This window comes from Malurus melanocephalus, unplaced genomic scaffold, assembly GCF_030028575.1.
Source record: "Malurus melanocephalus ecotype Western Australia unplaced genomic scaffold, MMel_1.1 scaffold_28, whole genome shotgun sequence".
NCBI classification, from domain to species: Eukaryota; Metazoa; Chordata; class Aves; order Passeriformes; family Maluridae; genus Malurus; species Malurus melanocephalus.
Window position 1 is genome coordinate 2,346,889 of NW_026623260.1, and position 26,784 is coordinate 2,373,672.

The following is a 26,784-nucleotide window of genomic DNA, read 5'->3' on the forward strand; positions in this document are numbered from 1 at the left end:
AGGCAGGAGTGGGGAATAAGGAGCCCCTCCTTACCTCACCGAAAGTGAGCTCCAAGGAACACTCACATCCTTCCCCAAGGCTTCTCTAGCAAGCACAAAAGGTAACTCCCTTACTTTTACAGCAGAATGGAGAAACCACCCTGGCTGAGCCACTTTCACCAGCCACAGGAGGCCTTTAGAATGGCATTGTCTCTGACACAACATATCGAGCCATAAACAATTGTCCCAAAAAACTAACAAGACTTAACAGAAGTCAGTGCTGGGAACAGGCGTGGTAATCTCTCGTAAATCATTAATAAGGCTTCTATTTTTCTTTCTATTTTTATCTTTTTCTACTTTTAAATGTCTCTCCAACCAGAGTTGGGGGGAAAAGGGATCATCAGGTGTCTAATCAAGAGACACTGCATGCTGTGACCTGTAATACCTGCAAACTGTCCCCACTGCATGGAGAGCAGCTGCTGGCCATGGGCTGCAATTCTCCCCCTCTAGCCAGGAGCAGATATTSTACATGTTAAGTGAACCCTTCTTTCTGCTGCTTAGACACTCGAGTTCAAGAGTGAGGGATGTGTGTTTACTCGCCTTTCAGCAGAGATGCTCCAGATTTTCACACAGCATGCAACCTATAAAGGGGGGATGAACAGTCCCAGATGCATTTTGGACTTGCCACCGTGAGCAGTAAATTAAGAGGAAATGAAGCTTAAAAGCAAGACAGGGCAGCCCTGAACAATGCGCGTGCCGTGGTCACTAACACACTTAGAAGTACCTCTCCTGGCAAGGCTGAGATTTGCCTTCCTAATACTGTGCTGCCTCTCTTGATGGTTTAAAAGGCCCAAACAAGAGAGAAACAAAGGGTCTTTTAAAAGATTTTTCTACTGGGAGGAAAAAAAAAAACCCTGTGCATCTTGTTCTGGCTTTTACCCTCTCTTTTTTTTTTTAAACACATAAAATATTTTAAAAACCATTCACATACTGTTATTCAAGAAACTGGCTGTATTACTAGGGGAAAAAATAGCCCATCTCGAGAACAAAGGCTAGCTCTGTGTGTCTCTTTCTCTCTCGCGTGCCCCCTTTACTCACCTACTCCGAGTTCCATCAGCATCTGCTCCAGGGCTTTAATCTTCTTCTGTCCCACCGAGCTTGGCAGTTTCATCTGGAACACAAAGGTAACAGAGCCACACAGCTCAGAGATAGCCCTCACTCACAGCCGTCTAGTTCAAAAGGCAAGAGAGCTTTTCTTTTTATAGTGCAGGGGGAACAAAAAAAGAAAGGGAGAGAAAGGAAAATCAAGTGGTAAGAGAGGGAGACAGGGGCTGAAAGTTTTCAGACTAGGTCCGAGGGCAGGTATTGAAAAGCCCGGTCGTGAGGGCTTTTATTTTCTCTCTCGTGTGTGTGCAAGACACGCTGTTTTACAGTTTCCATGTGTCACTGAATTAACAACAAAAGTTCTTCTTGGCTTCAAACCCTCTCCTGCGGTGCCCAGCCCATCAAAGGGCTCATTTACACAGCGGCTAATGTGCAATGCTGCCCTACTTTATTCGCTTTAGCCGGCCTGATTAGACTCATGCGCTAACAGACTCACTTCTCCTTTTACCTGCTGAGCCCCAGACCTGTGGGATTCATTTACAGAGCAGGCTTTGTAACAAAGGGGAGAGACAGAGAGAGCACAGTTACTTGACTGGCGGAAGTGTGCACACACATTTACATCGGAGCTAAGGGGCTAGGTGAGAGAGGAAGCATCAGATGTGAGCTATGAAAGGGAATCGGAGCTGGCCAGGAGAGGAAGAATGCACACACTTAGCAGGGTCCTTCCTCTGCATTCATTTGGGCTCTAGCAGGAGTGCTAGCTGCTCAGACCAAGCATTTATTAGATTACCAGCAGCACAAACGCAGCTGGCACAATATGGCAGGGAGAACAGGTTTCCAAGCCCTGCAGATATATCCACAAAAAAATGAAAGCACTCAGCAAGACACACCAGGAAAGAAATGATTCTCAACACTGCATTGTCAAAAACACCCTTCTGCAAACARCCACAGGCTGCCCCTCCATACCCAACCCTGGAAAGGTGAGCTCACATCTCAACTTGGGGATCCCAATCATCAACCCAAGTTGCCCAGCCGGCCATTGAGCAGCCAGAAGGCAAGAGCATCCTGCACACACCACTTACTGACCAAACCTCGGCCAAAACAACCATGAGTCTGCAACATGACTGGGAATAAACTGAAGGAAGAAACATTATTCACTCCACCTCAAAACTGGCCTCTCAGGTGAGCTCACTGTGGGGGCCTGTGGTCACTTTACTTGCCATAAATCACAGACTGAAGTCGCTCAAAACAGACAGCCCAACATCAGTCTCCCAGAGTAGACCCATCGCTTCCAATGTTCATTGTGCCAACACAAAAATGACAAGAGGCTCCATCTGGAATGTCTTAATTCCTCTGAAGCAGGAGCACTGCACACACATACCCAGCTGGTGAGAGCTCTAACCTTAACTCAGGTACGGCTGGGTATGTCCCATTAGCTGCTCCACAAAACCAGTGCAGGATCTGTGGGAATCCTGCCTTCTCTATTACATCACTTCAGCCAAGAAACCAGAGTGTGGATGCCAAGAGCACCCCAGGGGAATGGGCCTTTCCTGTTATACGCTGAGAAGCACTGGCCCTTTTTGACAGATATTACTACCACAAGAAAGACTCCAGCAAAGGACCAATTGGACTATCAGGAGCAGATTTCTAAGAAATCAACCTGACCCAGAAAATCTCAGGAGTGCCAGAGAAAAAACAAAAACCCACCTTCATGCAAACAACACAGGTAAGGACTATAGGGTGCCTCTGCCTTTTTTTTTTTTTTTTTACCCCAAAGGTCTTAGGCTTAGAGCTCGGGTTTCTACATTTTTTTTTTTTTTTCCCCAAAGGTCTTAGGCTTAGAGCTCGGGTTTCTACACAGCAGTGAATTTCATGCTTCTTTCATACTCGCAAAGAAACCAATTCTTTGCAGTTGACCCCAAAATGATTGTTTTACCAGAAGGACTGTCAAAGTTATCACGTATTTGGATTTCAGTCAAGTCTTTAGTCCACAGTCTCAACTTGAACAGAACCGCAATAAAATAGGTTTTCCCAGGACCTCTGCTGGCTGCACAGCCTACCTGCCCAGGCTCCACTGAAAAGAACAGGGTAGAACCCCAAGATAAGGCAGCTCAGAGGACTGGACAGGAGATGTTCTGYTTATTTGGTGAGTGCCATGCTACAGCTAGCAGCAGGATGCCAAGCACGGAAAGGTCATTTTGCACAGCTTAGCAGAAACTGAATGGTCTAGAACATGGGGAAGAYGTTCCTGAAAGCAAGAGGATTCAGCCCAAAGAACTGTTCTGCTCCAAGAGAAGCCACACAAAACATTTAAATGGGTGACATACCCAGCTCTGCCTCAGCTGGGGGATGTATGGGCTGACCTAGTCAGAAGGTACTACTCTTRACTCGGGGGCCACAAAGAGCCCAGCATCTCCCCACTGAAGAGCTCTGGGCACAATACTCGTGTGATTATCACAGCCCAGTCTGTCTTCACCCCTGCCTCAACACTAGACATCAGTCTTTTTAGCCAAAGGCAGGATTCCCTTCTGGCAAAAGCACGAAGGGCACCAAGCCAACTTCAGGAACAAAGGACAAGAAATAGGAAAAGCTCATCCTTGGCTGGGCTAGGTAGAAAGACAGCAGATATTGGTTTGTTGGTTAGAGGAAGAGCACAAGCTTTTCTCCTGGGAGGCCTCCGCTAGCTCAAGGAACTATTGGCAACACAAACAATKACCCTGGCAAAGCCTTCAACTGTGATGTTGTGCACATCCGGATCATGTCCCACAGGAGTCTGGTCTCCACTGACACTCCTAAAGATTAGAGGATGGAGCAGCGAGAGGCAGGACAAATTAATTTAACTTCAAAGAAAGGAACACTAGAGATGCTGAGGAAGAGTGGGGCCGTGAGTTTAGTTTAAAACCACATCAATTAAGCTTCTTTTTAATTCAGGCAGGAGGATCTGGCCTGCAAACAGGAAGGCTTCATTGGTTTCTCAAAGCAAGAGTATATTTTAATTTTACCATCATTAAGAAAATGTTATGATTTATGTGGCTGCTGTCGGACTAATATCTTTAGAATTTAGCTGGCTAAGCCAATTCATCTCTAAGACTGATGAAGGCTGATTGCTCTCTATGCAAAATGTATTAAAACTAAATGAGCAGTCTATTACTCAAACGCTGCTGATAATCTGTTAGCCAGGGTCCGTTAGCTGGGCTGCCTTGGTGCAAGAGAGAAGTCTTCATGCTCTGTACAGCTCTGATAAGACCGAGCTGACTTCAGGAAGCCCTTCTTTGTTTTGGYTTTTCAAGCAGATATCCAGAGGAGCAGCACAGTTGCTGGAAGTGGTGCTCACCTGCCCTCATTCCCAAAGAATGAGGAAATCTGCAGGGGCCACAAGTCCCAGCCAGCAGCCCAGAGARGAGCTCTGTGGCTCGTGATGTGTGCACTGGGATATGTGGTTTCCGTGGGCCGTAACTCGGCATTAATGAATGCCCCCAGGGATGTTATCTTGTTGCTTACACCACAGCTCCTGGGATGTTCTTGGTGTTGTCATGGATGGAGGCCTCCGCAGGGGCTGAGGAAAATTATGTCCCTCAGAGAACTCCAGTGAGCAACCACAGCTTCTGAGGTGAATGGCATTTGCCCTTTTCCTTCCTTCCTCATAGTAGACTATTATTGTTATTTATTATCTTTAAAGTCCCCATATAATAATAATACCTGGGAAACAGATTGCTCCCGTCAGAAAACTGATTAGCTGGGATTTTTGAGGTTACTATATTTTGGATGCTCTYCTCCTTTGACAGCCTCTCCCTACAGCCCTCTTTGCAACACCAGCCTGTGCTTATAATTACACCAACATCACTTTTGATTTAAGGACTGTAATCCTTTGTCCTAGCTATAAACAACCTGCATTAAACACATGAACTGCGTGTACCAAGAGAAAAATAAATAAAGAGCTACAGAAAATTGTGTGAGTCAACACCACAAAGCCACAGTACCAGAGCCTACCTATGCAGAGAGGAGCCTGGGATACACAGCCTCTGCTGGATTGCACTTGGACTGGGAGGCCTGGACTACAGGGCACTCTGCTCTCCCCTGAAGGTGGAGGACATTGCTCCAGAGTTGTGTCGTGCAGTTTGAAAAGAWCACAACAGAGCACCCACCACACCTTCACAGCAGGAGCTGAGACTGGGGTGGACCCTCTGCAGTTCAATTTCTTCAAGTGGAAGGTCTTACCACRGAGTACCCTTGAGGTTTTGCATGATACAGGATTTTCATTTAATGTTCGAGGCATTCCGCCAACAAAACCTTGCTAATTCACACTAATGACTAGGAGGCCTACTGCAAATTAATTGCTAATTGGCAAAATTCATTAAATGAACAAACAGGATAAGAAATAACTGAAGATATAGCCTCCCCAAACAGATTTGGTTCATTCATTTTTGTGTGCCATTCAGTTTCCATGATTTATGCTAATACTTTTAAGCATAGTTGTAAATGTATTTGAATCTATTTTAGTAGACTAATGAAGTCTAAGTAACAGCAGAGCTTTCAACACAGTCCCATTATGTCTCACAGCATCACCACCTGGCAGGTAGAGACTGTCATGGGGATCTGCACTAGGAATGGAAGAGGTCTGCAGGACTTACAGATGCAGCCAGGGCCCTTGAGTGGTTTTATCTGTGTGGTCATCTTAAATGTCAATTCATGACTTACTTCATAAATGCCCCTTTTCTAACACTCCCAACTTCCCACTCCTCCCAAAAAAATCTTCTTCTGTGCAGAAACCTTTTGTTTGGTCTAYCACCAAAATACAAGGTTCTTAAAATTAATCAGTGATTATTTGAATATTTCACATGTACCCTCCCTAATGCTACACTTCATTTTAATTCTATTTTAAAGTAAACTTCTCCTTAAAATCAGCCTTCCTCAACCCTAAACTGTCCTAAAAACGTTAATCCTAAAATCTCCACACATCTGACCTGTGTCTGTAYAGTTGTAAACTGTGGTTTTATACACCAGCACCAGTRTTGTTCAGCATTATAATACAGCTCACTGACATTGAAAACCACCTTCTTTGTGGATTTCAGCAGCAAGAAAACTCTCTCATTAGGCACTTTCTTCATGGATATCTTTAGAGTACTGAATGGTTTAGTGGATTTCCAGGAAGGAGTATTAAAAGTTTCAGATGAATAATGTTTTTTGCATTTTCTGCCTGAAGGTCAAACTTTCCTGGGCTGCATGGCTCTACCCTGCAGGAGCAGAGAGCCTCCACTCCTGCACAGTTTTAAGACTCAAGGAAGGAAAGAACCATATTAAGTACTTTAGTCTTAGAGCTCTGGAATTTGAAAAACCCCATCTGAAAAATTCAATTTCAGATATGAACCTGCACATTTCTGAAATTATAAAGTGCTTTACTGCTTGGAACTGAAGTGCTGCAGTGGAAGAGGGATGGGCAAGTGCAATAGATATATGCAAAATCTAGAAAAGTGTGAAACTGCCCAAGTATTTTCTGTTCAAATAAACATACATGCTTCCCTCGTACCTGCTGCCCCAGCTTACAGCTATGGACTGTGTATCTTCTGTCTGACTGCTGATCTGCCACATTAAGACTTTGCACAGGTGAAAATAAGGACAATRCCACTATACTATCTCTGTACTGCTATGTAAGACAATAAACACAAAGCCATCTCTCTGGGGTGGCACATACCATCAACTTGTTCTGTCAGTGAGGCTTARTGCTAAATAAACCAATCTTTTAAAAAGAAAACATTTCTATAGTAACTTATGTAAATGGTTATTTAAGGATTTTTTGGACTGTAGTTAGACATACTTGACAAATACCCAAATAAGTTGTGCAGAAATATAAATTCTGTACTTGCATCCTCCTAGCAAATTAAACCAGTTTTACAGGAATATACCTAGTGAAAGCTTTGTTGAGATGAGGGAGGCCAACACTTACCAGAGAAGCACAGGACACCTAGGCATATGGCAAAGAAGCAGCTGAGTGATCCTGTAAATATTAATGCCTCATTATTCACCTGTAGCACTGATTCTAGGGGTAAGGCTAAGAYAGATTTCCTAATGGAACCAAAGGTCCTGGAGCATCAATGTCTCTGCATGCGGGGTTTGCACCACTGCAGGCAAAAGGGTCTTCAAGCTTTTCATACTTTCTCCCCCAGAAAGGGGGTACAGATTGCTTTGACACAGCACAAGTGGTCTAAACTCAGGGCTACTTGGAATCCACACAATGATGGCTCAGAACCTGGAAAGCACCAGCTTTCTCCCCATTTGACACACAGGCTGTGACAAGAAACAAGACACCTGAGAAGACAAGAGGAATTCACACCCTGCCAGGACTGCCTGCCATTTAGAAGGTGGACATTGTCTGGCAAGCAAAGTATTATCTGCCACTTACCAGTCCTGAGATTCCTTGTCCTTAAATACCTTTTGCTTTAAAAATAGTGCAAGCCTATAAAACAAATGCAAAAGGACTACAGAAAGTGTTTGTGTAGGAAAAAATAAGAAAATAGATGGTGCAGAAGAAAGAACTGCACAGGACATTTTTACTGGAGGGTATTTTATGTTAAAAGCACATTACCAGAATGACACTACAGTATTTTGCTTTAAGCAGATCTGCAGATTCCCAGATAGTCCAGCCCCTGCYTCTCACTATAGGCRTGGAGACCAAGATGAGACCTATAGAGGCAGCTGCAGAACATGGAAATGGCTGCAGCCTCTGAGCTGCATCTGGCTGAAACAAATCAAGAGCACAGAAGTGTGTGCTGTGATTGCAGGGAGGGCCCTAAGACCAGCCACGGGRGGAGCAATTCCAAGGACATTCTCCCATAGTACAAGAACATAATGTAAACTTTCAGATCAGACACAGGTAAGTGTAKCAAAACCTGCATCTAGTCTTGAATTGATGTTGCTTTTCTCTTAAATAATTTAACTGAATCTACACTTACACAAATACGAACAACCACAGTGACTAATTACAGTCTGACCATTATATTGGTTACACTAATGAAAGAAAAAAGTGATATATATGGAGCTCTGAACAATAAAACCGGCTGATGAATGGCAACCCAGACTGTGCCTCTATGGGCACACAAAGGTAGTAAAAGCTTCTCAAATCCAGGACTAACAAARGTTCCTGAGGGCTCCTACTGCATGGACGCTGTTTGGAACTGGATGATTCAATAGAAGCAGCAAACGGACTGTCCTTTCCAGAGCTACAATTTATTTCAAAGACCCCATTCCTYTACCCAGAGTGACCCCACTCCTGTACTCTAGAGTGCTCTCCTCATACCCAAGAACCTGCTAAAGCTTTGGTCCAGATGCTCTCCCCCACACCAATGACCTCCACAAAAAAGGTGATGGATCTATTTTCTTTCAGCAATTTAACATTAAGTGCCTTTTGGTTTAGCTAAGAATGCGAATGGAGGAAGAGACGTGTTGGATTCACCTTCTCTAGTTCATTCAAGATTTTGTATCCTTTGCAGTTCTCTTTAAAGATAAATACACCAATATTTTCATCTTATTTCATTCTCTACAGACAGGAGTTTGATTAGGAAATGCACCAGCACTCTCTTGGCCCTAATTAAAGGGCACGTAATACAACAAATAGATGGCAATGCCACAACATGAATTCGATCCAGCCTGCATCATTTCTTCATAACTTTTACTCACAGAAATGAGATGAATACTTCCCTTCCACACCTGTCAGACTCCCCRTGGAAATTACTCTCACCCACTCTCTTGTAGAGTGCAAAACATACAACGTCACTAATGAAAAATTGCCTGCAGAAGCAACAAGCACATCTCAGCTAACTAATCCATGGGATGTTCAGACCTGGAAACATAAACTTTCCCACCTAATAAGGGTATGCTGGTCTCCATGAGATTGATGTTAGAATGCCTTGGAGTGCAATCAATACAAAACAAATAAATAATTAATTGCTCCAAGTAATTAAATGTATCAAATCCAAATAAAAATAACTGGTATTTTATGGAACCGCTTCCAAAAGCTGAACCTCTGAAGGGACAGTATTGATCACAGGAGGACAGACAGATGTTTCACATGTTCACTGCCAATGAGGTCTGGGTTTGCATTAATGACAGGGAAGGAACGGAGCCAGTAGCCTTTGATGCAGAGTAAACAGGCAGTGTGCTCGGCCATTTAATTACTGGTCAGATCAAATACAGAGAATAAACAGGTCTAAACACATACATACAATCCCATCTTCCTCTAGAAATATCATTCACCTTGGAGTTGCRGTAAGCACTTCGTTCTCACTCCAAGAAAAAAAAAATGAAAGAATTCATGCACAAGCTTTTCCCACACAACCACAGCACATTTTTATTCATTAATCAGTGCTAAAAAACTGCTCAGGAGGCTACTAAATATTTAAAAGTGGGTGAGTGTGAATATTTGAATCACTGGGTACTAAAGCTCTACTTAYAATTTTCCTTCCTTTACTTCTTTCTTAATTTGTTCAACTGGCAAATTGTCTACAAGATCCCAGTAAAGCAGATGGAGACAGGCTGCTGGCTATAAGCTTTTTCTGAGAGGAGGAGGCCAGCTTTGAATGACTAAGCTGGAGCATCCCTCAGTCCTTTCTGCAAACAGAATTCTACAAGATCCTTTTCATCAGACAGTTTTGTTTTGTTTCCAGATGAGACATCACTCAATCAACAGAGCAAGGACACAGACATACACYTCAACATGTAGGAGTAGGTACAAACATCCACCCTTTTCCATGCATCACCTTCCTTTTAAAAGCACTGCTGCAATAATTCAACAGCATTACCAAAAACCTAAGTTAAAATTCACAGATAAGGCTGAGAGAGAAGAACAACTTAAAACACTGMAGAGATGTTAACTATGCCAAAGTCAAGTACTCTGAACACAATAAAGTGAAAGACAAAGGTTAAACTTAAAAGAAAGCTGAACATGACATGGTACAGAAACACTGTGGTGAAATCAAAATAAACTCAGTTCTGCCCTACTGAAGCAACATGATGCCCTGATCACAAACATGTGGTTACTGTTGGTTTGTCTGGATCCTGGAAAAGATTCAAGTTCAACAGCTTCCATTTTCCCTTCCTTCAGGCAGATCCGCAGCAAAGCATTCTTTCCTTATCGCTCCCTGCCTTTACTTCAGTCTCTTTCTCACCTTTCCCTGTTCAAATTCCCTACCCATGTCTCTTTTCCTCTGGCTCCTTGCTTGTCTGACTCCCGGCTGAACAGACCTGGTATAACAGGAAGTTTTCCAGAAGTAATACTTAGGATTACTAATACACTTCTGATGTTATTTTCATAACACTGTGTTACTAACAGCAAAGGTAAAGCTCTAAAATTCTTTTCAAGAAACTCTGGGATGGCTCACCCTTTCCAAAACATCTGCTACTGTCTTCCTGTTCTCAATGGCAGCAAGGCAATACAGCATCTTGAATTAAGAGGAAGCTTTTCATAATGCCCAGCTTTCCACTGCCTTAAAGAAATTTGCAGTCTGTGCTGTCAGGAGGCAGAGGGAAATCCCATGCAGAGCAAGGGCACAGGGGCTGTGGCCTTCTTTGCCTGTGGCCACAGTCCCATGGAGAACAATGGGAGACTGAAGCCAGTCTGATAGAAAGCAGCTTGTCGAACTCACTGTAGAAGATTACTCTTCAGCGTCTGCTGAAGGAGAAACTTTCGGTTATGAAGAATAATGGCTGTAAGTGACCATTAATCCTCACAGGGAAAAAAAAAAAAAAAAACAGTCTTCAAATTCAGCCTGTCCATAAGATTGTGTAAGCTTTAATGACAGGGGGAATTTGAAAAGCCATGGCTATTGTCATAAAAACTACTGGGAACAAATTAAGTTGAATACGGATTCCTAACTTTTTCTTCAAGGACGCATTTCTATAAATTAATTTTAACTCAGATTTCAGATTAATTGTAAATCCTCAGGAAAAAAAAATCTCTAATCAAAGAGTAAGTGCTATTATCCTGGGGATGATATGGTACATTTTTCACACATGACAGAGGTTGAGCCCTGATCTCAGTGCAAATTCCTACTCCACCTAACCACGAAGGCATAAAGCACAGTAGCAAAGTATAAAATAAAGAAGGACAATAGAAACCTTTAGGTGAGGAACTCTTTAAGTCCTCAGACAAAAGAACTTATTGCAGGACAACACAAGCTTTTAGAAATCATTTTTCAACATGCTAAGAGCAAAACATCTTATGCTGGATGTTTCCAGAGTATGAATTTCCAGCACTTCATTCCAATTCCTCACTTAGTCCTAGTCAGCCCCCACCCTGATCAATTCCACACCACTGGAGTTCAGAGGGTTTGCCATATAAATCGTACAAGTAAAATAATTTGGATTAGCATGGACTGTCAACTCTGTAACATTTGGCTCTTCAGCACCTCTTACCAGTTCAAAAGGCCCATACTGACCTCATATAATTAATTCTCCCCATCATGCATCTGTGAACCAAGTGAGTCTAATAGCTCCCATTTTAAAAACAGGGAAGGCTTGGATAAGAAAGCCAGGTGACTGGCTAAAAGCCACAAATTAATTCATTTTTCTGGGTTAGAGGTAGGTTTCACATTTTCAAACAGCRAAGTGTTGTTTTTTCACCTAGATTAGTGATGTGCCATCTTCTTTAATTCACAAACCACTGGTAATTCTAAGAAAGCATTTGTCTCCTTAAAAATTTCAAGTAGAGCACAGAAAGTTGCCCTAAGTCACTCCAGGAGCTTGGATACTGCAGGCTAAAAGCTGCTGAATCAGACTGCCATGCCTCAGCTTAGCACTGCATCTTRTGAGCATTAAAGGCAACAGATAAAAGCATGTAGCACCCATTTTCATGAAGGCTGGGATTTGAATTGCCTGTTTGGAGCACAAAAAGGCTGCTGGCTTTGCCAGCTGGTTTGCTGGTTTGCTGGTTTTGCTGGTTTCCCATGGAACCATGGGATCATGGTTCCATCCCTGATAGGCTATTGCTCAACTTCTCTTCCAAAAGGGGTAAAAAATATAGAAAAGATCAACCATTACTTATTAGTTTTCAAAATCCAAATCAATCTCCATAAATTGCTCTATTTATCTTAGTGCTGGAGAACACATTTGCCACGTCTCCATAAATCTCAACRCATGCACTGCAGTCTTGCTCATCTCTGGACTGTGATTTCCTCAAGGCTGTAGGTCCTCATTCAGACAGGTACTATACACACACACACACCAGTATACTGACATATATATGCACCTGTACATCGAAGCAGTATTATCCCAAACACATTTCTATGAACAGCCAGCAAGATCTGAAACCTTTCTGATATCAAAGCAACATTCCATAAAAACAGTCTTTTAAACTTACTATGCCAAGTGAGGGTGCCAGGCAAGGAAAGTATGTACCCAACTTTGCTATAATAAAGCAACTAAAAATCTTTTTTTTTTTTTTTTTTTTGGCTAGGAAAAAGCAAAAAGTACTTGTATGGGCACACAGGATTTTCTTATCAAACTCTTCTGAAAACATTCCATTGGCCAAGCAGGTTTAATTTACTTGGTATCCCAAAACCTGTGGCTAAGAGGCAGGCGTCAACTCTTGCTGATATAAGAAAGCAATACAAGAACAGCAAGGAAGTTCTTTACACAGGAATATCTCTACAACAGAATAAACACAGGGCTTTTCCAAAAAGAATTTTCTAATATAAAATAAACAGAAAAGCTAAAAAATTTATGTGTTTATGTCTCTCTGTTTTTTACAAAATAAAATCTGAACATCCAGTTTTTAAAGCTCATCTTAACTAGATTATCTTTAAGGTCACTTCCACCCCAAACCACTACAAAAGCACCTCTCAGCTATTAACACATGTGCTCCATGGGACTCATTAGTTCTGSCTGTGAGCTCTGTTTGGACCAGACAGCTCTTTTGGGGTCTGTTACAGGTGTCCAACAGCAGGGCAGAAACATCACTGACAAACACCAGTAAGTTCAGGTGCCTCTGCAAGGCAATGAGCTGGCTTTCAYAGAGCCAGCATTCCAGGTTTCTGAGTCTCCACATTTATGGAATTCCTTTCTTATTTTAGAGGCAAGAACTTTACTTTCTTTAGCTATAAAAGGAGAACAGATGAGAMGAGATCCAGGCAAAGGAAAAGATATTAACAGAGATCCCACGGGACCAGGACAAGAGCCTACCCTCTGGCTCCGCAGCGTGACACCTGCAGATTTGACGTCAGAAAACTTGATGCCAGCAGTCTCAGGAACAGCCTGAAAGAGATTGAAACAGGATGTGTTGATGGAGGAAACACAAAAAACACAAGATTTCATATAGAGACTATGTGAAGGGGAAACACTGTTTCCTATGAGAGAGAACCACCTGCCATGGCCACATGTCAGGGCTGAGGCAAGAGGAAAATCCCAGGCAACTGGATTCAGTGGGAAAATCCAARGCAATTCATTGAGAAGAATACTCCAATTCAAGGTACATTTGGAAAGCTCAACCATTTTTGGTCAGCTGGTTTAAATGCACTGATCTGCACTGAGACTCACACCCATCCGCACAGAAACCCTGACCCCAAATGGTATTCATACATATTTGTCCAATATCATCCTTATCTAACTTAGACCCATTTCACCGTTCAAAACAGCCCAAGACTTCCCTGTATCTTGGCTTTTGACTGCAAACTCTCTAAGGAATGAGCTGAGAAACCTCTGATCTGTACARACATGAGCCCACTAATGAGGATGCAAGGACTGCCCCCTCCCAGGAARGCCTGCTGTTCATACATGTTTTGCCATTTGTCCACTCATTAGTCAGTTTTCTTTCTTACTTCATATTTCAAGCACAGCATTAACATGCAGCAAACTTCCAGTGCTTCTGCTGCTAACAGCAGAGGATTTAGTTGCATTTCAACAGAATGGAAAAAAAGAAATGCATTCCCTTATCTGCTGATGAGCAAAGGTGAGCAGACTTTTAAACTATTAAACCTGGCTATTTGTGCACTGAATGGTTTGGAATCCCCTGAATGGGTCAGATATACTTATGATTCAAGCTAAGCACAGCCACAACCTCTGCAACACACATGCACAATCACGTTTTTCCAAAAATAAGTCACCTCAAATCTCCCCATTTCTTTGGAGTTAGCATTTGCCTTGCTGCTTCCACATTTCTCTGCAGAGAGGCTCTGCAGTTTGCTCTTTCTTTGTTCCAAACAGGACTGAGACAACCAGGGCTGCCCCAAGATCATAAGAGATGCTGAAGGACAGTGACTCAATTTCTGAAGTTCCCTGCCAATGACTCTCACATCCCTATCAGCTATCTCTAGGTCTTGGTCTTGAGGTGGCACCCTGCAAACCACTCTGCATGGCCAGGCACTAAGATTATTTCAGTTATCCAATAAACAGAGGCCCCAGGCAGAGATGCCTAAACATGACCATGAAGGAAAAAGTATTTAATACCAACAGGGCTCATGAACCTGCAGAGATCAGTTTGATCTTTGGCAGGATACATCCTCCCTGCTTGCACTATTAGAGACAAACAAGGCTGCAATMAAAAACTAATCCTCTCTGCTTCCTTTGAATGAAGGCTGTCTTCCAAACTCCCTGCACYCTGCCCCTCAGCCTGTTGCTGAGCACCCTGATACAAGCAGTGTGGGGCAATCAAACCCTCGCCTCAGATGAGCCAACTCTGACTTGCATTCGGCAATAAGCAATTAAATGGGTTCTTTTGCCTCATGTGCCTGTACAGCCTGTACATGCTGTGAACGCTTCAACCTCAATTGACTCTTTGCTAAATGATTTTCCTTTGTTGAAATGATGCTGATGCAGCTCCCGATTCAAATTCTTAGTTAAAATGCAATTTTTTTCTTAACATTTCCCGGCTATAGTTGGTAATTGACTCCTAATGGACTCTGTCATGGTTGAAATGATGCTAGTGCAACAACAGAAACTGCTCCTCTGCCCACACTGGTGTGCCTATGCACTACATGCCTGCAGACAGGCTCCTGCCAACATTTAGGGGTGGACTCCTTCGCTTTGAGCATCTTTCCAGCCCCAACTCTAGCTCTCTCTTTTTCATTACCACCAATGATAAACTGCTTTCTTTACAGGGAGATATGCCAGCCATGGCTGAGCTTTCCCAGAACAACCCTTAAGGGAATTCAATGCACAAGGTGCCCAGTGATATTACACTCATCACACAGCAGGGACACACATGGGACACGACACACCAAAAGAGTGTTTTGAGGATGTGCTAGCCATTAGGCACACTTCAAGCAATAACTGTCTAGAATTCACTGCTTCACTCCCCTCTCAGTACAAAACCTTTTGGAGAAACATGACACAAGTACTCTCTGTTCACAGAGGTGGAGGGACAGGAATTCCCAGGGACTCACTGAAAACATCTGAGATTTTTTAACAGACCTTTCCTACTGAAGGCGCTAAATTTAGATCAGTCCATGCTGTCCTACTCTTTCCAGAAAGGGAAACTGAGGTAGCATCAAATGTGAACTGAAATCTGCTTTCTGGGCTCCTTAGACTTCAGCTCAGCTCATGGAGAAACAGCAGTAGCTCCCAGAACACGAGAGTGTCACAGCAGAGTTGGTCTGATCACAGCTAAAGGATCAGGAGAGGGGTATGTACTGAGTTTGGGGAGATGCTGCTGAAACACAGGAATTGAGGAGGAAAGGAAAACTTGGACTAGTAAAAGAAGTCAGGTGAAAGACAGTGGGTTTGTGGGCCAACCCTACATAGCAATAACAGAATACATTTGGAAGAAGCAGGGACAGGGATGCTTYTCCTTGCCATGATGCATAAATGGTTGGCATAATTTCATCCCATTTCTCAGGGAGGGAAAAAGAAGCAGGACTTAAATCAGCATTTTTATGGGATAATGGGAGAGAGACAGAGAGCACACCAGGGGACCCTGACAATGGCTGCCTTACACCAACGTGCCTTCCAAAGATGTAATCAAAAAACATCTGCAGGAAGGCAGCCAGCAGTTACTRCCCACACCCAAAAAGGGCCTGATCCCCACAGGATTGCTGCAGACAACACAATACCCAGCCAGAGCATAAACAGGGGAAAGAACTTAAAAATTTAAAAAAAAAAAAAAAAGAAGAAGAGAGAAATGTTTACAGGTTTCTCTGTCTCCTTCTTCTGTGGTAGCTTCTTCTTGGGAGCCTTGCGYTCAGCACGCCTCTGCTCAGTGGTGGTGTCAGCAGCTGTGATGAGCTTCTGCAGGTCTTGGGTTCTCTTTTCTCTCTCTTTCTTCCTGGTTTCAATCTTGCGGAGCTCCTGGATGAGGTATTCTTCTTCTGCCACCTGCAGACCAGAGCATGTCAGGGCAGTCAGAGAGCAGYGGAGGCCTGGCAATGCAAGGGGGCCATCTACCGATAACAGTTCTGCCCTGGGCCAGCCTGGGAGTGATTTTATGCTCCTGCCTAACATCTTGAATTTGTAGAACATGTTACACTTCATAATCTTACCCTGCACCCATGGCAATGCTACTCTACAATCTGGCAGGTACTGTATCACAAAATGCATGATGCAMCCCTCAATAATCCATAAATTACTAACCCCATCTTCCAGAGATCAAAAGCACAGACAGAAGGGTAAAAAAAAAAAAGCCCAAATATGCTGTAGTTGCAAATGGAGTGTAGTGAAAAGCTGGTCCCCCTCCCCAGACATAGCACACAGAACCCAGAGCAGCTATGCCTAGTACTGACACCTGCCAACAGGGGGAACAAGCAGAGTCCCACATAGGAACTTGTCCTCAAAGGGAGCTAACTGAAAAGGACCTTCTCCCCCAGCCTATGGAAAACAGAGCTTCTTCATCTCTAAATCCTAGGACCATTACGTAGTTTCAACACAGACGAGAACCAAATATGCAGATTTAGTGTCTGATGCTTTCTGGAAAGAATTTTACTCTCAAGGAAATAATTCTCTCTCCACAAGACTCCAGTACTCGTAAGGACATTGATCTGAGAATTCGCTTCCATCAGAGGACTAATACAGTCAGTGTGACTGAGAAGGTCCTGGCAGTTACCAGAAACCATAACTCTGTTCATGCAGCCCTTTCTCCTGTACAGTCAGATTTCTCAGTTACTACCCTTTTAAACCCTTGAAGTGACATTTAACCCAACAACAAAAGCTGTATTCAGGTGTTGCTCTTTTTTTGTCTGGCCCTTCTTTACCCTTCCCACCCTCTGGGCTGAGTGATACACCTACTGATTCAACTTATCAATCTTTTGGAGCAGTGATGCTCTCCTCCCCAAGTTACCTGTTCTGGTGTCCTATTGTAAAGCCTTTCCAATTGTTCCTTCCTTCGTCTCTCATGGCCAGCATCAAAGACTGGGATTTTCAGATCTGTGCCTGGAGCTGCACGAATGTTTGCCAGCTTGGCACAAATGTGGTAATACCGTTCCTTCAGGTCCTCCACTGACCTTTTCTGTGGAAGACATCACAGGAGGACAACATTATGGAAGACCAAATAACACCTTGTCAGTAGCCACCAAAGGACCACTGGCTGAAGGATGTCACATACAATATAAGACACAATGCCTGGGAACAAGGCCAGCAGGGATGCCTGCAAGTGCCAGRAGAATGACAAAGGAGGAGTTTCTCAGTGAGCTGTGTGAATTAACTGTCATGGGTTCACAAGTACTACTTTAAAAACATCCACCAAAAGAYCCAACAATGCTGAGGTTTTAGAGACAATACAGCAGTGAAGCATCCCCAGATAAAAGGATGCAAGCAGAGTTGAGGGGAGAAAGCCTGTAAGCAGGAAACCGCAATGAATGTGCAGGTCTCCAAGTTGTTCCACACAATAGTCATTCAAGCCACAATCAAGAAGGTATCAACTCCATTTCATGGAGTCTGAGTTGTGTTCCATTAACTTAAGCACCAAAGATGTTTGGGCTGCTCTTGTTATTATTAGCTGGGAAAACTCTTGTTATTTCACTTTTCTACAGGCTCTTCATGTGAGCATTTCAGAGGAGTACAAAAAGTTCCAGCATTTGGAGCTGTTCTGTAGAAGTCATATCATTCCCTGTGAGACCAGGAGGCATGGAACTAGAACAGGAGATTTGCAGTCATGACACCAGGGCTGCACTTCCAGAGCACAGATGATCCCTATTACACAGCAGAGATGATGGAACAGGTCAGAYCACAGGTCAGGAGCAGCACCAGGGAGAAGTCCCAACCTCCAGGATTCATTGGCAGATCCTTCTCCAAGGGCCTAGACTGGAATCCAAAATACCTAGCCTGCTCAAATAAACAAACTCCTTAGCTGCCTTATCTTCAAGGAACAACAAGCTGTTCTCTTGGCAAGTGCAAACCWCCTAACTTTCTAATAAAACACAACAGGGAACGAGAACAAGTCACAGTGGATTTAATTATAAACAAAGCAACCAGCAATGCCTTGTGCTGGAAATTCAATATACCTTGTTGCCAATAATTCATTATTTTCCCCTAATTAAGTTGATATAAAGGGTAATTTGTTCTTTCAAGTGAAGAAAGCCATACACATGCCACWGCAGCAGGTTGCTAGCAACAACTTGGCCCCCAGGACTCACCTTGAACTGCTGGTGATCGTAGCGGTCGTGAATGACCACGAAGCGCAGATCAAAGCGCCGAGCCAGGTCAAACAGATGGTCTGTCTCAGCTTTGGTCCACGCATCGTCATGGAGATACATCTGGTACTCCTGCTCTGAGTAGACAGGAACCTGCACTGTCTATGGAGAGAAGAGAAAACCATGGTAGMTCTCCTGCAGCACTGCCCTCCTCACTGCCAAGATACCTGAGCCAAGAGCACGAGCACAGCACTGATGGTGGGGGCTGCCAGGACCCTAAGCAATGAGTCCTGGTAGGAAACATCATGAGCAGGCAAAGGACTTGATATGGAGCAATGTGTGGTGCCAGGGCCATAACGTGACATTCAGGGAAGCCTACCAGGAATTACCACCTGGGAGGCTGAAAACCTATTTCAGGTGACTGACACAGGCAGAGGTCAGCAATCCACATCCTCACTATGGGTTTCAAAATTATCAGGCTAACATGACAGTGAAACCAAGGTTCAGCCAGCCTGCCTGCATTCCTCCCATAGAGCAAAACCAGTATCTTGGCAAAAASAGCCCTGACAGTGACTCTTTACTTGGGTTGGGACATGCTCACTTGTACAGGAAGAACAGGAAAGTCAAGGAGCAGCAGTCCCCAGCCTTTAGCACACCTTCTGCTTTAATACTCAGACTACTTCTTTCATGTTAGGTGCAGACAGTACCGTGAAGATCTGAAAGGCTGTGCACTGTAAAACTGAAGGCCATAAACCTGGCAAATAACTTTGTCCCTCCCTTCCCCATAGACCTTTTTCTGCAGCAGAACCACAGAGCCAAATGACAGTCCAACTCTCTCAGTGTCCCAGGTGCCTAAAAGGCCAAGTCCACACTACTGTCCCCAGCCTGGAACTGCTCTGCAAGGGTTCTGTCCAGAACACAAGTGTCACATGAGTTCTAAAGGAACAGAAAAAATACTTACTATATCAGGGGAAATCCTAGCATGTGGTAAAGCAAGTGCTTTCCTCCCTTATTCCCCCCACACTCTCTTCCTCCTGCAGTGAAACTTTGCTCAGCCTGAGGAGGTCCTGCCTCCACAAGAAAACATAATATGCATGCAAGCGGTAGATGTGCTTCAACACCTCTGTGGTTTCCTGTCCTGTCACCAGGAAAGTCATCCTCATGAACTCCATACAACTTGGAGGAGCATTTCTAAACCTCCAAATAATAGCCTTCTTCCATCACCTAGAAACTTAAAGGTGAGGCAGCTCTCTTGTGGGTGCACGGAACCTCAATCTTCAAGTTCCACTTAGAGCAAAGCCATCTTATCAGACACTTTAAGGATGTCCCATGCACATCATGAAACAAAATAATTTCTAGAGAAGCGTACACACGAGAAGAACCAGCAGCGCCCTCTGGAATGGATGGGAAGGGATGGAGGCAGACACCTCATCAGATGAAAATGTGACAAGAGCAAAGACACTTCTAAAACACTTCCTCAGCCCCCACTCATGGCTGCTCAGGTGAGAACCAAATGAGAMGGTGGGAACAGACAGAAAGCTTGAGACAACCACGGGCTGACTATACACTCAAATGCAATATAACCATGAAAAGGCAAATATGACCCCCAGAGAGGGATTTCCAGCAGAAACTGGCAGTGTTTCAATTGCACAACAAGAATACTGGCAGGAATACCAACTGTAGCACTACTGATCCCTGGTCAGGAAAGATGCACTGAAATGGAAACAAGTAGAGAGAAGAGCATGAGTAATGGGGTGGAGAGCTTGTCTTCCCACAGCAGACTGGAAGAAAATGCATCCTAGCAAAGGAAGTCTGAAAGAGAATCTGACTGCAGGCTTCAAGTATGCTAGATGAAATGAAAGGAATACCCATGGGAAGAAAAGAACAACTGAAATAAGAACAAAGAAATTGACTTGCGAAGAAATGCCRATTTAACATGGAAAATTTAACCTGGAAATGAAATGGAGCAAAGACAGTCTGGAAGAGCTTCCCAAAGAAGCAGAGGGGCAGGAAAAGCCAAGTGCTTTTCAAGAGGAACTTGATCAGTTTATGAAAGGGACTGGATGGTGGCAGGACCTGAAAGAGTCAAGAGGAGGGTTCAATGGCCCAGAAAACCTCTCTCAGTCTAACATTTCACACTATAAACTCACACAATGATGAGTATTAAATTAGCTGAAACTGCTCCGGATCCTGAAGCCACAAGACAGTTCTGTAAAAACATCAGCACAGTGCCTAATAGAGGTGAAAATACTAACTGAACAGTAAAAGTTAGGAGGGAAATAGGGAAATAGCCGACATGTAAACGCAYCACGCTCTCAGAAGAGGAATACTCACTCCTTGTCCACCCATTTCAAAAGAAAGGATATTTGAAAATAAGGGAGTGCACAGGAGGGCACGTCAAATTACAGAAAACATTGTACACAACAAGGACAATTTACTACATCATGTAACAAGATCTCAGAGAGACTWAACTTCAAGGCAGCAGTTTGAAATGAGCAGAAAAAAGCACCTTCGCACACCACACAAAATTAACCTGAAGAACTCATTAGCATGGGTTACTCACAAAGCAGCTTTCTGTCCTGAACATACCTAGCAAGAATTATTAGACACAAASTTCAAGTTACAAAATCCTTAAGCCAAAGGCCACCAAAACATAGGAAAGTATGCATTTGCCCTATTCTCATACCCTTTCTCTAAGCTATTACTGATGGTAGCCAAAAAAATAGTATTGGCTGAGAGATGGCTTTGCTCTAACACCAAAAGCTGCAAAGCTGCTTTTGTACTATTTCACACCCTGAAACAAGGCTCAGTGTACAGGGGGAAACCCAAGCTTATATTTTGGATCTCAAAACAAAGGGGAAGGATTTGGACTGGAGACTGGAAGCACAGAGAAAAGGGAAAGCAACTGAGCAGTGACCCAGGAGCTTGGTTAAAGAGCTTGAGCGACCAACAGGACAGACTACACAGGAAAACAGGCTCATGCTCAAGGGAAAGATTCAGGCAGAGGGATCAAGTATGTGAGACGAAATTCACTGAAGAGTCTGGAAAAGCAAATAAAATTCCTCTGATGCAGAAAATATCTGCAAAACTCTTCACCAGTGCCTTCAACTTTCTCAACTACAGCACAATGATAACWACTTGCTCCTGACATTACGTAATTGTGCATTTGCAGATGGCAGAGGTCTGTACCACTAATCTAAAGGTTACACCCTTGCTGAAGGGTCTTCAGTCTGTCAATTCACAGTACCTGATAAAGTTAAGGAAACAAGAATCGTATGATTAAAACACCCATATGTGATGTGTGGCCCCCTCTGATAAACTCAGTTGAACTCAGCCAAAACCAGTTCCAGCAGTAGAGTCTTAGAGACAATTAGCCTCACAAAGTTTCGCTCAGACAGCTAGGTAGGTGCCTCGACTAAGTGAGTCATACTTCAGACTTCCACCCCAGACATCAGAGAAGAGATACCACAGGAGGCTCTTACCAATGTCCCAGCTAGAGGAAAAGCATCAGTCAGAGCTTGAGCCTTCTAACATAKAAGGTCAACCAACCACTTAACTCTGCAGGAAGSCAAGCTTTGTTAGAGCTGATGCTCTGYGGGTTACAAACTTAAAATATTGTATACGGTTACACACAAGCAGAGCTTTTGTGGAATCATGTTAGCACAYGCTTTTTTTACTCTTTCAGATTTGCATCATGAAGGGAGTTAAATTACATTATGGAAGCACCCTAACTCTGCTCCTTCCTAACTTTGGAGGTCCTCACTTTGAAGTATAAATCTTGATGTAGTTTTCTTTGTGCATACACATGAAAGGCCCAGCCACTCAAAGCAGATACATCTGGGACAAAAGACAGCAGGAGATTACAACAACACATTGTGACAATTTAATGTAAGACGCAAAGAACAGGGGACTGCACCACACTGATACCACAAGAGCAATTTCAGAGGGAACGCAAAGTAATTCAGCATCTGTGCTGGAATCTGGCCAAGAGGTTGCAAGCCACCTTTTTGGCCATGAAGCTCAAGCGATTTTTTTCATACTGAGCAAAATAACAAGACTTAGGACTTTTATGTCTCACTCAGAATAGAATACCTTTTACTACCCTGAGCCTGTAATCARGAGGAGGATGTTGGTCAGGAACAGAGGCAGGTATCATGAGTCCTCCTCACCAAATCAGTAACTGCACACCTGAAACATAGGGGTGTCTAGCAAGCTCTGACCACGTACAAGGCCCACTTCACCCAAATGATTTGGAGACATCAGTCCATGCTCACATGGTTGCAGATCATGCTGCAATTTAAAATGCAATTACCAAATCTAACTCAGCCTTCACTTGTTGAAAGAATCAACTTCCTGTCTGGACAGTCAAGAAACTGACTGAAGGGTATTTTCCAGCAGCTATTTATACACTTCTGTTTGAAAGTGCTCCCACTTACTTTATTGAACCTGGCAAAAGGGTAATCCTTCCCTTCCTCTGCTGCTCTCCTCCAGTGGTAGAACATCGCTCCATCTTTCCTTGCTGGGTTGGTGAAAGGCATCCACTTCCAAGGCCGCACTTTCTTGGAGCCCAGTTTTGCTTTGACCGTTCGATAACCCTGAGTTGTATCACTTGGCAGCAGCGGAGGTGCATCCCTGTGGTGGAGAAAAGTGCTGGTGATGAGAAGCAAAGAGCAGCCCAAAACAAACCCTAAGAGATTTCAGACTCAGAACTCTTTTTGCTGATATAAAAGCAGGTGCTATTCCCAGCTGAGATTAAGAGGGAATTAGATACAGAGGGTAAGAACACAGGTTTGTCTGCATTAGACAATTATGCCTGTATCCAATTAATTTCCAACATCAAGCAAGCTCCTCAAATTTATAAGAGAAAAACAGACATTGTCCATGACTAAGAGAAGGGCACAAGCATGGGCCAAGCACAAAGAGGAATCAATCTGTGAAGCAAGACTGCCCCTGGTTTCAAGAGGATGCTGCCCTGCCACCAAAAGCCCAGGTCACCCCACAACCTGCACAGATGACCATGTGCTCTTACTTTTTGTCAGAATACAGAAGTGCATAAACTTCTCGGTGCATTCCTTCTGGTCTCTTAAATGTCAATGTCTCTGAAGATTTCTTGGATTTTTTCTGAAACACAAGAATTGCATTTTAGATTCAAAAGTAGAAATTCCTGAGGGAACATTAAAAGCCTGTAAGCTGGTGCCCTGTGATGGTTTTTACTTTTATCTGGTTTTAGACACCTTGAATTTCTCCAGGAAAGTGCCCGTTCCTGGTGGAAGGCACTGACAGACAAAATGTACACACTTTCAGTGATAGGGCTCACCAATACCAAGGCATTTGCTGTTGCTGATAACACACTCAAATTCCAAGCTGAACATCTGGCTGTAGATTGCAGGGGCTGGCACACTAAGTCTATCCTTAGYAGGGAAGCACTGGCCTCCCTCAGAGGTTTTAATGCATTTAATASAGCAATTCTCCACCTTTTAGAGATGATCAGAAATCTCTTAACAAATTTTTATAGTTTTGGTCACTTTGTTGAAGCTACAGTTTTTATCAGCTGTGATCATGCCCTTGCAGCAGCCCCTTGGCAAAACTACCGGTATCACCTCCCAAAGCTTTCCAGTCCCTCCTCCATTCTCCCATTCACACAGCAAACAATTTTTTGACACAGTTTCTTCATAAAAGGAATTCAGTGTGCCCAACTTAATGTGGCGCCTAAACCCTTGTCAGAATTTATGGTTACTAAGACACAGTCCCACTCAYACTGCACAGACAAGTTTATCAGTAATCTGCTGCATCAGGTGATCAGCTTTGGATTCAGGTGGGTACAGCAGCAGCAACATTAAGAACTCATACTTTATTTAAGAGGGACAAGTTTACTGAGCATTTGGTCCAATTGTACCACCTTTGTAACTACTAGCCCTGTCACTACTATTACAAACTTGTTTACCATATCATTACCAACTTTTAAATCAGAGTATTTTCAGTAATAAAACTAACACTGCATCATAAATTKTGTTAAATCCATAAAGCCACCTTTGTCAAGCAAATTCAAGATCCCACTAAAAAAATAATAACCTGTCATCTTGGACTACAAGTACTTTCCATAAAACTTCATGACAGACATGCATTATATCAGCACCTTTTCTTCCCTAATCAAACTGTGTCCATCACTTTGCCCAGCAGCAATGTAAGGCCAATGAAGGCAGCTACTTGCAGGTCATCACACACCCTGTGTGAACACAGACTTCTGGAATTCCCCCAAAGTTCCCAGATTTATTGAAAGTTAATATCAACAGGCCAGAGATCAGCTCAGCCAGCTCTTTTAGGAGTTGAGAACAAATTACTTGGACATGCTGATTCAAATGTTTTTATGCCTAGTAATTTTTATTTTAACATTCTCAGTCACTAATGGACTGGAAAGTACTTCATGGTTCTCTTGTGATTTCAAGACATCAATCTGTTTCTTTTCTAATTGAGAACAGATCTATTTCCTGAGCAACTGCTGCACTGTTATTAGCAACTTTGCACTCTCCATGTGATAACAGCTTACACCTTTGGTTTGGCTCAGTTTTCRTACTTTGTACAAATTCTGAATGTTTCGTTCAAGTGGCCTTCTGCACCTCTCCCAAAACTTTTCACWGCACTCTCCCTTTCTCTCTCTTCCCATTACAGTAAACTTGAGCAGAAAATCATCTTGGTCACTGCTCCAAAGAGTCAGCCAGTGACCAATACTCCTCTGGCTCTCTGCTACCTAACACACAAACACACTGAAATCGAAGAACTCACAACTCCAAACAGTAGCAACACTGCAGGCTGAATCCAGGCAACAAGCTGCTCACCAGACACTGTTCACCAACATAGCTAATAACYGTGAATTTTAACATTTTAGCCTTTAAATGACTGAAACTCAGCAGTTTTCCGTTACACCAATTATTTTGTGTGTCCCAGCCCTAGCAAGGCAGTGAACCCACAGTGCTTCTCTTCAGAGACAAACGTTTCAGTGGAGGCAAACAATGACAACCAGGAAGTGCTTTTAGGGATGGGGTGCTTGTGTATGTTTAGTTTTGATTTTTTTCCCCAAATACACAAGCTTTACTTCAAATCCCTGTATCAGAGAGTTCCCTGGGCTCATTGCAAAGCCCCTCCACATTTCATAACTATTCCAAAGTTGACCTTTCCARTACCTTACAAACCATGGCATATCCAAGACCATGCCCAAATTTTAAACACAGAAGACAACTAGATACTGCAAGACATCACCACACAGAATGGAACACATCATGTCACATACTTAACAGAATTTACTAACTTGCCACATTCCCACAGGCAATGCATCCCAGTTGTCCCCTGCCACATACCGTCCCCACACAGGGAATATCTCCCATGGTTGSAAGACTTCTGCCATTCAATCACATCAGACAATATTTTCTTTCTTCCAAAACAGAACTGTGTTATACTATTTCCATTGTTTGGGGTCTAGATAGCAACACAAAATGAGAATTTTGGAGACAGCTGAGAATGTCCTGGGGCCTAACCCAGCTCAGCAGGACTCTGCTTACAYGGCTCCAGCTTAAATCCCACACCAGATGCCACAGCACAGGTAACTCAGAAGGCACACGGTTTATTCCACCTTTTCTTCCAATATCCACCCCAAACACCACATGCAAGGTCAGTAAGTGCCCAGAAATCCCGCAGCAGCCCCTCCGGGCACTGCAATTCACCTTATCCGAGTTGATGATGTCCTTTTTGTTGATGGTGCCCGTGTTCTCTGACTCCACGCCTCCCAGCTCCAGGATGTCCCGTACATCTGCCCCCGTCGCCATGTCTCCGCCTGCCTTGTGGCCTTCTCTGCGCCGTCCTGTCCGTCCCCTCCAGCTCTGGGAGGGCGGGAAACCGGGGGTCGGGGGTTAACTCCCGCGGGGATATCCCGGACTCATACAAACACGCGTAGGTGCGTGTGTATACACATAMACACACGTATATCTGCTCACACGCACGCATATACATGCCCACGCACACACACACACTTATATCTACATAGACACACACCCCCCTCGGCCGCCTCCCATCCCCCCGCCAGGCCCAACAACGGGGCCTTGCACCCGGCGGGTCCCGGGGGTTCCGCACGCCGCGCCCGCGGCCCGCAGCCCCGCGGGGG

The 26,784-nt window shown here is 43.7% G+C and overlaps 1 protein-coding gene across 1 annotated transcript in view; it reads right to left on the minus strand.

Moving 5' to 3' along the window:
- Window positions 1-26,753, minus strand: part of DMAP1 (DNA methyltransferase 1 associated protein 1) — a 31,830-nt gene extending 5,077 nt beyond the window's left edge. Inside the window, exons 1-8 of the mRNA XM_057390615.1 lie at window positions 26,348-26,753; window positions 23,659-23,750; window positions 23,066-23,261; window positions 18,633-18,791; window positions 17,339-17,506; window positions 16,195-16,380; window positions 13,255-13,326; window positions 1,078-1,150 (exon numbers count right to left, since the gene is read on the minus strand). Of these exons, the coding sequence (XP_057246598.1) occupies window positions 1,078-1,150; window positions 13,255-13,326; window positions 16,195-16,380; window positions 17,339-17,506; window positions 18,633-18,791; window positions 23,066-23,261; window positions 23,659-23,750; window positions 26,348-26,449 (1,048 nt within the window). The 5' untranslated portion in view covers window positions 26,450-26,753. The remainder of the gene's footprint in view (window positions 1-1,077; window positions 1,151-13,254; window positions 13,327-16,194; window positions 16,381-17,338; window positions 17,507-18,632; window positions 18,792-23,065; window positions 23,262-23,658; window positions 23,751-26,347) is intronic.
- Between the last annotated feature and the right edge of the window lie 31 nt (window positions 26,754-26,784).